The sequence below is a fragment of the Biomphalaria glabrata genome, chromosome 9 (genome assembly GCF_947242115.1).
Source record: "Biomphalaria glabrata chromosome 9, xgBioGlab47.1, whole genome shotgun sequence".
NCBI classification, from domain to species: domain Eukaryota; kingdom Metazoa; phylum Mollusca; class Gastropoda; family Planorbidae; genus Biomphalaria; species Biomphalaria glabrata.
The window spans coordinates 18,120,127-18,133,546 of record NC_074719.1 but is presented as its reverse complement, the minus strand read 5'-3'; the positions used below and the strand labels follow the sequence as shown (position 1 = coordinate 18,133,546).

At 36.7% G+C, this 13,420-nt stretch overlaps 1 protein-coding gene across 1 annotated transcript; it reads right to left on the bottom strand.

The window, feature by feature from the left end:
- Window positions 1-734: 734 nt before the first annotated feature.
- Window positions 735-12,407, bottom strand: LOC106074925 (uncharacterized). Its single transcript, XM_013235818.2, has 9 exons — window positions 12,287-12,407; window positions 7,796-9,719; window positions 6,806-6,992; window positions 5,317-5,533; window positions 3,722-3,942; window positions 2,938-3,098; window positions 2,129-2,326; window positions 1,562-1,844; window positions 735-1,233 (listed from the first exon to the last, which is right to left on the bottom strand). Exons 2-9 carry the CDS (start codon window positions 8,839-8,841, stop codon window positions 1,039-1,041), a joined length of 2,508 nt encoding a protein of 835 aa, XP_013091272.2. The 5' UTR covers window positions 8,842-9,719; window positions 12,287-12,407; the 3' UTR covers window positions 735-1,038.
- Between the last annotated feature and the right edge of the window lie 1,013 nt (window positions 12,408-13,420).

Here is a 13,420-nt window from a genome sequence, read left to right as displayed (position 1 = left end):
ACTTTAGTAGCTAGTTTACCAGAAAAAGCTGGATAAGGGATACAAAAATACAACAAAAGTTATCTTTCTTTGTTAATATATAGTTGATATAAAGGCAGAGTAATCCTTGAAGGACTACGGCACGACATGGCCTACATTGTGCCGATGTGCCAAAAACTCAAAATTAAATTCAAACTCTCCTTTACATTTCTGTATTGTTTTAGTAGTGTATTTTTTATGAAAAAAATCGCTTACATAATTAATTTTTAAAACAAAACGGTTTGCTTGTAGAAAACAAAAAGTAGCCGTTGCATCTAAACTTTGCAAGCCACAACGCATGGAGAATTTTTTTTTTCATTTTTCTTCTAATTTTTGACATTTGAGTGTGACAGACGGACTGATGGACGGGTGGACAGACGGACATTTTACACAAACCTTATAGCGGCTTTTCCCCCGATAAAAACCCATTGAATGATATAATAGATCGTTTAATTAATGCTAAATGCCAAATGCATAAAAAACAAAAAATAAGACAAAATCACATTTTACAATCAATACAGGTGACATTCAACTTTATTCGTATTTCATGGCATACATTTTACCTTGTTAATACACCATCACTTATTCAAGAAAATAAAGCTTGCTATTCAAAACACAGAAACCATACCTAAGGCAAACATAATTATAAGATTATTTCATTCGTTAAGAATGATAATCAAATACACACTCTCGATGAATATTAGTGTACAAAAAACAACAACAAAAGCCCAATCAATTACACATTCATTTTTGCGCAGCGTGAATAGAACACTAAATTTATCAAAGGATTTCAATTCTGGTTTGCTTTTAAGACTAGTAAAGGAATATAGATTTAATGTTAAACTTGTAATGTTAAACAAAAAATAACTTTTTTTTAATAGGTTATTTCTAGAAATTGTCAATCTTTTCGTTCCAAACAAATGTAATAATTGTCCGTCTGTATAAATTTAGCATTTTCCAAAAACCTTTCAATGTTCTTTAATTAGTAAAAAAAAAATTATTTGATTTGTAAAAATGTTCTTATGTTTTCATGACATCTTTACAATAGCAATAAGGTCTAAGAAAAGGTTCCTTGTTGACCACACAGTGACTGGCATTCCCGTATATGTTGGTTCTACTGATGTCTTTCTTGTTCACCTCCAGTTTGTTCTCTTTCAACTGATGTGTTACTGTCACTTCAAACACTCCATCACCAGGTTTGGTTGTTAGAACAACCTGAAAAAGATGTACCATATACATTGAATTATAGGTCATAAAGGAACTGATTTCGGATAAGGCATGTGGGCCTTTTTGTGGGGCTACTGTCCCCGAGGCCTCCAAAGGAGTGGCCCTCCAAAATAGAGATTAAACAATATCCATAATTCTAACCTTTAAAGTGAATTGTCGCTAATCAACAGAATGAGACAAATAGATTCTCCATTTACTTAATTGTAAAATGACAAAGATGCACAATGATGCATTTCATGAAGGATGGCAATAGTTTTTTGCAGTAAGAAACTCAGTGTCACGAAGGCGAACATTAAGAGGATTAAAACAAAGCTACCTGATAAAGTATTTTCGAATGTTCCGTCTTGTCATCCATTTTACCAAAGCGCCCTCTTCCGCCGTCACTTGTGTCTCGAAATCTCAGCACAGCGTCCTTGACCTTCAGCATCACAGCCGACGTGACGTTAATGATTTCCAGAATGGCGCATTCTTTTCTGAAAGGCTTGGTAAAATTGTTGAAAGTGGAGATGATTTTTTTGGTGACTCTTTTCAGAATAGGGTCATCTAGACCTATCTTGGTCCACTCCATGCAAGCACACCAGTGAGGATCTATATGAGCCCTAAAAAAACAGATTTTATAATTATTTACCAGAAGCTTAAGGCTAGTGTATATTTAGAGGCATACTTAAAGTATTTAATGCTTAATGTGGTCCGCACATACCGCACAATCTTTGCTACGCCACTGCTAATAAAATTTAGCAATGATAGTGGCATTTCATTCGTAAATACAATACCTTCGTATTAATAAACAAATTATTTAAAAGGCAACTGACTTCTTAATTAAAAATTTTACTGGCCTAAATGTCAAGGTTACTTAACTATATGCTCGCAAGCATACACCTACCAATCACAGTTTCTTTCGTCTGGTATAAGTTTAAACAGGCTGACACCCCTCTTGCTAATATTGGCTTTCTCTGTTCCTGTAAAATGTAAAATTTCATGGAGTGTCTCATGTACATCGAAAGGGGTGACCAGTCTCTGGCTGTTAGTTTTCACGTTTTCGACGATATTGGGATACTTTTGGTGAAACCATTCTGGAAATCTAAAAACAAAAACTGCATTGAAAAAGATGTGAAATACGAAACACAACTCTAGTATAATAGCAAATGTATGGGACCTTCCAGGAGCCGCTAAAATTACATTTTTAATTTTTACAAGAAAAAAAACTGCAAAAAAAAAAAAAAAGACAAAACCTATGAATATGATGTATGTATGTGAGGGAAGGGGAACGCGGTGGCTGAGTGGTTTAGCGCTTGGCTTCTGAACCTCGCGTCCAGGGTTTGAATCTTGGTTAAGACTGGGATTTTAATTTATTTTTTTTTTAGGGCGCCCCTGAGTCTACGGAAGTTTAATAGGTATCTGACTTAAATTGGGAGAAAGTAAAGGCGGTTGGTCGTTGTGCTGACAACATGACACCCTGCTCGTTGCTGTTGGCCACAGAAACAGACGACCTTAACATCATCTGCCCTATAGATTGAAAGATCTGAAAGGGAAAAAAATGTAAGGGAAGTCATTTGGAAGTAGGTATACATTGTTATTGTTGCCACTAGTTCATATTTTACCCCATGAAATGTGACCCATGAAATGTGACCCATGAAATGTGACACATGAAATGTGACACATGAAATGTGACCCATGAAATGTGACACAAACCTGATACCGAAATATGGCAGTCGTTCTTCTTGTTTGCCCTGAGCAGTGGCCCTCACTGTACTGAAGCGTGCCCCGTGGTCAGCAAGAAAGATAAGTATGGCTTGGTCCAGTTGTTTCTCTGAGTGCAGTCCCTTTAAATGTTCATAGAGGTCCTCGTCCATCTGTCAGAGCAGTCATTGAGAGTTACATTCGACATAGAAATGAAAACAAATCTGCGTAGATTCTTAAATCAATATGTTCTGATTACACGATGCGTTGTAACAGGGCCGGATTTAATTATGTGGACGCCCTTACACACTTTCGAAAGCTTTATTAAAGATCCACTAATGAATAAAAATACTTATAGCTAAAAGAATGATGTATTTTAAAAGAAAGAAATTGAGTTTTTCTATATTTAATCTCACTTTTCTTTTTGTATTACAAATATTTAATATGTATATTTTAGTTATTTAAAAAAGTGGATATGTTTGAGTTTGTGCAAGAGTCTATACGCACTGCCTTAATTGCGGAGCTCTATCGGTATTTACATTTTAAGAGCATGCTAGAATTACAAGCAGGCACTTATTCATCACGACATTGTGGCCACCCGATGTAAGATTGAACGTTGTAGCGTAAAAAATGAGAACTAAAAACGTAAAAGTTGTGCCCCATCGAAATGCCGATATATTTGTAACTCTTGTATGGAGGCCCATGTCTTGTGGAGGCTTTGGGGGTGTAGCCCCTCCTGCTCTCCCTTAAATCCGGCCCTGCGGTGTAATGAGATCTCCCCTCCCTTGCCTGTTACCTGTGAGAGGAAGTTGTTGTCTCTGTGTGACATCTCCGAGTGAAACAGAAAGAACCACTTCCTCTTCTTGGGGTAAATGTAGAACAGCTCCTTCATGTACTCCAGAAAGATTGTGTGGCGAGGTTTCGAACCCAAACAGAAGGAAGTCAGGTTGTAGTAGTACTGCTCTATGGCCAGAGTGAAGTAACGGTAATAGTGATCGGTGGGCTGTTCAGTGAAACCTGGAAATAAAGTTTGAGTGACTTGAACAACGTGAAGGTCTCAGAATGGAGAATATAAAGAGACCAGTCTCGCATGTGAAACTTTAAGTCTCAATAGGCAAACGTCAATATACTTGATGCACAAGATTTTAATTTAATATTTAATACCCTAATTCGATCAATTCATGTATATATATATACGGTTCACGGTCATTTCATCTTTAGTCACTTCATCCACAAAAGCAGTCGAAAACAGCTTAAACGATTTTCTTTAAAATTTCAATGGATCTGTACCTACATTCGTAAAAGATCTCATCTCATTGGTCACATTGGGAAAAACTTGAGGTCGATCGTTATATAGGTTTCAAAATGTTTCATTATGGTAAAACTTATTTTGACTTAAAAGTTCTTTAAAAAATTCGACACTTTTAAGTTATTTCATGACTTCATTGGGTATTGCCGCTCTCGTCCATGTAAATAGTCACGCACGAACGTTTCCAAAATTCAAGAAACAAATCCTTCAACCGAGAGAGGCTGAGTCATCTGGTACTTAACAGTTTTACTAGAAAAGATAGAAATGCAAAAATGGATTGAGTGCCGTGACTTACCTATTCTGTTAACCCCCAGGGGAGCTTAGAGCCGCAACCACACCTCTCCACCGAACTTGGTTCTGAGCAGCTTTCTTTATCTGTTCTTATGTCATTCCAGTCTCCTCATTTTCACATAGCCGATTTGTTTGGGCCAGGCCACTCTCTCAAGCCACATAAGACCAAGAAAAGCGTCTGTTCGAGCCTTTTCGTCTGGCAGGCTACCCAGGTCTGAACAAGCTATTAGAGCACCGTGCACGTTTCAGACCAAACTTTGACTCACGATGCCCACCTTGTAAGGCAGAAAGAGAGAATCTTGTCCCAGTGCTGAACTCCGTTTCGATAGGTCAGGAAAGTCACGTGCCTCTAGACCTGGATGCTGACATAAGAGCACAGCCACAGTTTTTTTTTGTCCAATACTTTTGCTAGAGCGGATTTCAGCTTCCCGATCCCTCATTCACATAGAGTCGGGTGATGATGTCATTATTATCAAAGTTTATTAACACAATGGTCTCTTACAGATAAGATTGCAAGGCTAAAAACAACTGGCTTGCTGTTGTAATTATGCTATTCCTAGACCAGCGGTTCTCAACCTTTTTAACTCGGCGACCCTTTTTACTATTCCCCACCATGCGGCGACCCCCAACCGTAAATATTCTAAAGTAACAGAGCTTTCGATAATGTTATACAAATCGTAATCCATAGTTCTGTTGGTCTTAGGCGACCCCTGCAAAATCGTCATTCGACCCCCAAGGGGGTCGCGACCCACAGGCTGAGAACCCCTGTCCTAGACAGTCTAGTTGCCTACCTAATAATCGAAATTGAAACGTCCCAAGATGTGGGACGTCTTCCCCCCAGGCCGTGACGTAGCCTGCATCTCTGAAGTCTTTCCAAATCCAAGGGAAGTGATCCACGTGCTGCGCTCCAGGGTAGCCTCTCCTTGCTTCTGGGAGATCCTCTTCTCGGTTGCCAGTCAAAATAGGCATCAAAGCTGCAGGTGTGCCGTCCCCTAGAATGTTGTAGCCCTGTGGAGTAGTACAGTTACACTACTACATAACTCTTATATTTTGTGCTGATGACTTTCTAATTATTTTTATTCGAAAATATTGATCAAGACCAGTTGTTAATTAATTCAGGACGATGGTAACTTGCTCTTTGCATATTCAATACTGCTTTTGTAAAAGACTATTGGTCCAAATATAAGAACTGTGTGTTACTTCGATTTTCTATTTCTAAAGTGATGTGCGATGAAATAAAAATTCAATATCTTGCACTAAAAAAGAATCATATTTATCTTATACGAAAAAGGTTACATAAAAATTGCTTTTCCTTTCTTATAAATGTACTTCTACTCTAGCTTCGTCTTTTCTCATTTCTTATCTTGAATTGCCTCTGACAGTAGAAGACATGGACTATTAGCAAGAAAAAAAAAGAAGCCACTTTCTTCAAATAGACAATATGCAGCATACTGCCTGTTGTCAATTTTAATTATCTTATTTGCAATTTGACAGTATAGGACTCTAGGAACATAGATCTAGTATAAATTTTTTGTTATACTTTTGCAGTTTTCATTTGTGATAACAATATTAAACTACTTCTACTGACAAGCAATAGTTTCATTTCATAAAAAGCAATGAATATTTTAAATTATAAAAAAAAAGGTTTATCTTAAGGGAAGAACTCCACACTTACAAAATCACATATCTCAATAATATAGAAATTAGCTGTCTTATTCGATATCAAACAAACAAAATTACCAATACTTAATTGATTAATTTGAATTAAAAAAAAAATGACTCCTGTTTTGTTGTGTGCTATAAATATTGTTTAAGTTTCTACTTGACCCGAGCAAATGTCTTGAAGAAATAACGTGTACAATTATCTAAGGTTACAAAACCAGACATATTTAGCCACATCTGTGAATACTTAAGGATCAAGTTCCCGTGTTGGTATCAAACAAAATAACTATTTACAAGTAATTAATTCACTAAATGGTTAATTTTTTTTTATTGATTCATGTATTGTCTTCGCCAATGAGAAAAATCGTGCAAAGTTTGAACTTGATCCTAGAATGGGTGTGGGAGAAAAAACTTGTTCAAACTTTTAACTGGACAGACAGACAGACAGAGTGAATTGATATAAGTTTTGTAATTATTTTTAACAATAATAAAATGGAAAATATCTGAAATCATTATTATCCTAAATCCTAATTGTTTCTATGCCTACTTAATGTTTGATGTACTAAGTAAAACGACTTTACACCGGGAGAGTTTGAGACTCTTATTCTATATACAAACCTCCATTTCTATTCCGTTCAAGACTTTCACAAAGTAATCCCTTGTCAGTGGGAGATGTCTCTGCCAGGCCAGCCTCGAGACGGAGTCCAGGCCGATCATGATGACGTCAACATCAAGCCCTCTAGGATTCGGTGTTACATCTCGCTTCTGTATCGTGTCATCATAGCGAATACCCGCATGCCAGTTTCTAGCAAGCAAGACATTTCACAACGAAACAAAGTACATTATTTAACATCGATAGTGAATAGTGTTTCAATTTTGGATATTACATCCGTAATTTATAGAGACAGTTAATTGGTAATTGTGTCAAAAAGATGCTAAGAGATTGGACGGCACAAGAATATGAGGCCCAAATCTCAAATAGAAGCGAAGGTTTTATCTTCAGCATTTTACGATTATCTCCTGTCAAGGTTTTATAGTGTTCGTGAAGACGATGTAAAAGATCTGAGCATTGTGATAGCCACACAACACCCTTGTTAACAAACATTTTACAGACAGAGTTGATATAAACATAGAAACACTATACGCCAACATATACAACATTAAGTTATTGGTTCTATATTGAAGTCTAGAATATAGACAATCGTGATTTTCAGATTTAAGCTTCACTACGTTACGTTCGAATGCCAAACTATTGTCAATAGTGTAAAGCTTATGAGATTGCATAAGACATTCTTTTTAGTGATAAGTCCCACAAACTAAAATCTACCTTAACAAATGTCCTGTTTTAAACAGCCAAAATACCACCACGGCAAATACATGTATCACTTTCTTTTGAGACTTACATATCAATAAGGCAGCTGATGATAACTACTGTCATGTAGCTTGAACAACCACCTACCTTCTTCAGTTTTTATGTCAGGTGATCACTAGATATTGCTACAACTCAGGCACCTCATTAAAGTATTGTGTTGGAGGGGGTGATCAAAATGATAAAACAATGGCTGTTAAAAGAAAAAAAAACTAAAACAACAACTAAGGCAGACTTACTCGTAGTTACTGCTTCCCCCATCAGCTGTGCAAGTCACTCTATAGAAGTCGTGATAATTTGTCGTCTCTGGCTGGACATTCCTTATAGGCTCACCCTCAGCAACTTTAAAATCACTTAATTTAAGTATAGGGTAGAGGTCACAGCTGATGTTGGCGTGCTTCTCAACAGCAGCCTTAGTCAGACCAAACACGCCCCTATTAAGTGTGACCCAGTCAGGTTCCTTGTCACATTTCAGCTTGGGATATTTGACGTAATACTGCATAATATCGGGATCTTTCACGTCCAGTGTAGGGAAAGGGCACGCTGATTTGACCTCCAGCTTAGAAACATCAGGCGAAACTCCAGTTTGTATTTTAAATTGACTGATGACTGGGCTGTCGTCTGAAAATTCCATATTTTTAGGGGGAATATAAGGACCCGGAGTCAATAGCATGTCAGTTTTATTAGCAAGGAATGGAGATTCCATATTTTTGGGCGGAATGAACGGTCCAAGATTCAATGGAACTTCTGTTCTATTTTCAATCGAGGGTGGATTCAATAGAGGATTGGCAGAATGTTCAGGAAACGTTTTTGGTAAACTTGTCGTTGTTGTGTTTTGGGCGCTCTCCGGTTTATTTTGAAGTTCAGGCACGTTAGATCTTGATGTGGCAGAATTTGTATTTTTAATAGTTTCCAGTATTCCTTCTGTAGTTGCTAATGTTGATGTTCTCATTGCTAATGTTGTAGGCGTTGTTGCTACTTCAGTCAATGACTGTAAATTGGGTAAAGGATTATGTGTGGGAAGTTCCGGTTTTATTGTAGGAACTTTCAAAGTACGTTCTTCCGTTTCCGTTTTGGCTGTAAGGGAGGTAAGTGTATTCGCTGCAACATTGGTATGAGAATTTTGTTTTATCTCTAATGGCCTGGAATTAACAGTATCGCTTGGAGAAGAGAGTACAGTATACATGTAGACAACTGCAGCAGGCAGCATTATAATGAGCATTCGTATTAAAAGCCCAGTGGGAGTCCGAGGTGAAAAGATAAAGGCGAAATGTCGTTTACACATCTTCAATAACTAACTATCAACTGTACAAGAGAAAACAAAGTCCTAAGACTGAATTCAAGCAAAATGAACACTTCGTACAAGTTAAATCAATTAATAACAGTATTCTTTTATCGAACACTGTGCACAACAATTGAAGGACTGAAGCTTAAACAAACAAAAAAAATTGTGCTTACATACAAAAAATCGATTTCACGCCCTATATTTTCCTCAGATTAAATTTCTTTTCACATCATTACGAGACTAGTTCAAAATAATAAGAAACAAAAAAAAAGAGAGATTAAGTCTAGATTATTCTAGAAATCCTCCACTGAATCTTAAGACCATGTCAGAGAAATGTCGGAGCAAGAACGTTTTATAAATGTAGTCCTTAACTTAATGAGTATTTTTCTGATTAGCCTAATAAATGAAAAGCAGTAATTGCTAACAACTAAAAAAAAACCACCCCAGCCGTTCAATGCCCAGTGCTGTGATGATATAACATACTCTCAAAGTAGTGCATGCTCATTTCTTTCATTGTCTGATCCTAAGTTTTCTGTCTAATGTTGTAGAGTACTAAACATTCCTGATCAGTTCAACTTGACTTTGTTTTTATTTTGTTTTATAATGTAATACAAACAAATTGAAATTGATTCAAGCACTAATTTAGCACACATCCTTGATCTATAGAGTCTGTTATTCTATTCGTGTACGTCGTGGGTGAAGGATGCAGCCTGTTGACATCCTTGGATCTGGAGGTAAGCGAATTGAGGACTCTGCTCAGAAGAGATGTTGATGCAGCATTAAAAGTTGTGGTGTTGAGGCTGAGCAAACGAAAGAGTAACATCCCTTTCAGGGAGAAGATGTAGAAGGATCATGAGGTCTTTGGGAACAAAACTGGTCTGTCAAATAGAACAAAAAATGGTTAAAATGCTCTGACTACGAGGTTCAGAAAAAAGAAAAATATAAAAGGAAAATCTCTTTTTAAAAAACATAGGTATCTTACGGGAAGAGCTCAACTTTTAGGTACTGAGACAATGCAAACAAAGAGAGATGCTGAAACAAGGCAAACAAAGAGAGATACTGAGACAACGCAAACAAAGAGGGGTACTGAGACAAGGCAAACAAAGAGAGTTTTAATGAGACAAGGCAAACAAAGAGAGTCTTACTGAGACAGACAAGGCGCAGGAGTTGAGATGTTCTACACTTTCAAATGATGGGTAGGTGTGAGTATCATTACCTTGATACATTATCGATCTGTGAAACTTATTGCAGTGCATGTCATTGATTGACGTCAACTAGCGCAATAAACACGTATGAAACAAGATTACAAAGAGAGTTTGTGTTATCACACATACTCAGAGGCGGCCCAAACTGAATGGCCTGCGGCAATGAATATTCAATCCATGGATTTGTTTATTTTGTCTTAAGCAGTATTTCCCAAACTTTTTTCCTCTAACGAAATATTTCGCACATTTTGATCATTTAACGGAACACTTTGATTTTGTTTTAATTGGATTATTTCCTATTTGTTTCAATATCATAATATCAGACACTAGAGGCGCAGTGCAAAACTATTGCCAGCTGTTTGTGAATACATGCAGACCTTTTATTGCTTTACTTTTTTGTTGGCAAATGTACTAGGGAAAGTACCTTCAAATTAAAGGATTAATTGTCAAAGTGGTGGCTAAGATAGAGCACTTACAAATGTACTCTACGGAAACTAAATAACGGAAGTTTTTATTTGGAAGATTTAAGGGGAAAGCTTCAATCTTCTCAATAAATGCCTTCGGTGGATTTGTCAAACGCGTTGTGGATTAGCAGAGAAAAAAATATTCCGAATAGGGTTGGAGCCAGGACACATCCCTGTTTAGCTCCGCTGACTATACTGAAACTTTCGTTGAACTGCACAGTACTCGTCATATTTTGGTGAAAGGAGACAATTACATTTAACAGCCTGGGTGGACAGCCTGCTATCTGTAGATATTTAAAGATCTCTGACTAGATCGAAGGCCTTAGTCAGGTCAATGAACGCAACGTACAAAGGCATCCTTTGTTCTCTGCACTTTTCCTGTTAATGGATGGAGAAAATCATGTAAATTTTTAATCTCCCTGAGCGACAGCCGCACTGTTATTCTGGATAGACCCGATCAGCAAGTTTTTGTAGCCTGGGAAGTATCACTCGAGTAAAGACTTTGCCTACAATACTTAGGAGGGAAATCCCCCTATATTTGTTGCAGTCGCTTCATTCACCTGTGTACTTGTACAGGGTGTCGATCTTAACATCCCGCAGGTCTTGTGGCACAGCACCTTCTTGCTAACATTTGCAGAGCAGTTCGTGTAGAGGTTGGATTAGTGTGGTTATGCACTGTTTCAGAAGATCTGGGGGGATACCGTCACATCCAGGGGCTTTGGTAGCAGTCTTATTGTCTAATGGCTTTGTTGAAATTTTTAAGTACTAGAGTAATAATTAAGATGAGTTCTGAAACCAAATTTTTTTTCCTAGTCGCCTTGTCCCCAACCTTTACTGAATCAGAGAATTTTCTATTGTATAAATAACTTAAGAAGTATAACTCAAATCATAATATAGTACACTAAAAATAAAAAATAAAAATTAAAGTAGAATCTCATTGGTCAACTTAATGTCTCATCCGTCTTCCAAATGGAATTTTGTTCAGAGCTTTGAATAATTGTTCTGTAACAAAATATCAATAAGCGTATTGAACAAAATTAATAACGTATAAATGAATTTTTAAAAAATAGTATTTTACTAAATATTTTCTTTCAATGGTAATCCTCAAGGCCTCAATTTGAATCTGTGGAATATGTCTATTTTTGCGAGAAACAAATGTGTTGTATTTGCTATGTAGTTATGGTCTATAAATTGACATTATAATTTTAAAAAGTAAAAAACATTATTCAAAAGGATCCTAAAAATTAGACTTTTTGCGCGCGTCAAAACAGTGAAATATCCAAAGAGCGTCTAACCATCGTTTGATGGCTTACGGGCAAAATGACTCTGGACCAGAAGAATGTTTTTTGACATTCCGATGGTCTAGAGGTTAAGTTCGCTTAGTGCGTTATCGCTAGGCGGTGTTGTCGTTTCCAGGGTCACTGGTCCTAGCCTTGGTCAGCGCAGTCCCTTATTCTCGTAGCATTTAATCCACTACTTTCTCTCATTTAAAAACTTGGTCCCTGGTCATTTATGTTTAATATATGTATGCATCATCATTTGTACTACATATAAAAATTAGAATCGGTCCATTGTGGGCAGCCACTAAAACAGATCAGGATATCTATATTGGATACATCCTATATATGATTATGTGTATTTGTATAACCAAGCCTGCATACGTTTTATCTTTCAAGAGTAGTTTAAATGTTATAAATATCCATCTATATAGATGTATATATTAAGGTTATTATTCTCCTTTTAAAAAATCAAACCAAAACCTAAAATATATTTTACCTTTGGTGAACGATACCATACAATGACCCTGTGGCTCAGCATGAAGAAAAGGCAAGAGAACATCCACTACCAATCAGATCTCAATCATCCTCTGCCGTCACACTCATAAGTCATCTAGCTAGGACACAAATCAAATATCTTGCAATCAATAGCAAGGCGTAGGGCCATGATTGTCAAAACGAAATGTTTTCACACTTCAAGCTCAATAATGAACGACTGCAAGCAGTGAACATTAGGTACACGCTACATTTCAAAGGAAAGAATGGTGTATTTCAAGAGACTGAATAATAGAATTCAACATTAATGAACTGTATTTGCCAGTAGATATAATGTACTTTTCTGATGAAGCATCCTTTAAAGGGAAACTCTGATGGCTTTGACAATTTTTGATATAATATATGTTTTGATTTACAGATAATGAATATATGATTCTTTTTTATTTGCAATAATAACTTAGTAATTGATGTTTTTCCGACGTAATTTTGCTGCGCATCCAAAACAGTCAGACATTCACCGGGTTCCTATGTGACGTCACAAATACGTATTAATTTAATCTATTGACTTATTGTATAAAGGGAGACCATACAGCAAAGTTTACATTCTCGTAAAAGAAATATATCTTTGTTTATGCAGTTAGATCTAGGATCTTGTTTGCAAAGAAAAAAAAATGTAGATTTACATGCTTGACTAACCACGGCAATGTGTATTTTCCCACCAGATCACTCAACACACAACAAACACTATCGCTTGGTTGTTTCATCATGACCTACTGCACGTAGTCTCGACTAGCCTTACACTGACCAGTTTGTTCGAATCAGTCAGACACACGATCTATTTACTTCTTTTAGATCTATCTGTACATGTCTATATGTCTACATGTCTATATAACTGTATCATAGTTCTGGACTAGGCCGTCACTAAGCAAGCCTAACAGCCTAACAGCTACTGTAAGAATGAAGCGATACGATTGGTCAAATGAAGTTTCTCTTTCGGTATTGTTGAGGGGAAGTGACGTTTGACATAGCTAACAACAAAATCTCAAATACCCCCCCCCCTTTTTTTTTTTTTGAGATGTCAAGAATTTACTGTCTAATTTATTAAATATAAATGTTTCTAAGCATTTAAATAAAAAAT

What these genes read in the sequence shown, in the direction of transcription:
- LOC106074925 (XM_013235818.2), bottom strand. Translation starts at nt 8,841, where the DNA reads ATGTGTAAACGACATTTCGCCTTTATCTTTTCACCTCGGACTCCCACT. An exon ending in TGAACGGAATAGAAATGGAG is followed by an intron (nt 5,534 to 6,805) that starts GTTTGTATATAG and finishes ACTACTCCACAG; the next exon opens with GGCTACAACATTCTAGGGGA. An exon ending in GACGAAAGAAACTGTGATTG is followed by an intron (nt 1,845 to 2,128) that starts GTAGGTGTATGC and finishes CTGTTTTTTTAG; the next exon opens with GGCTCATATAGATCCTCACT.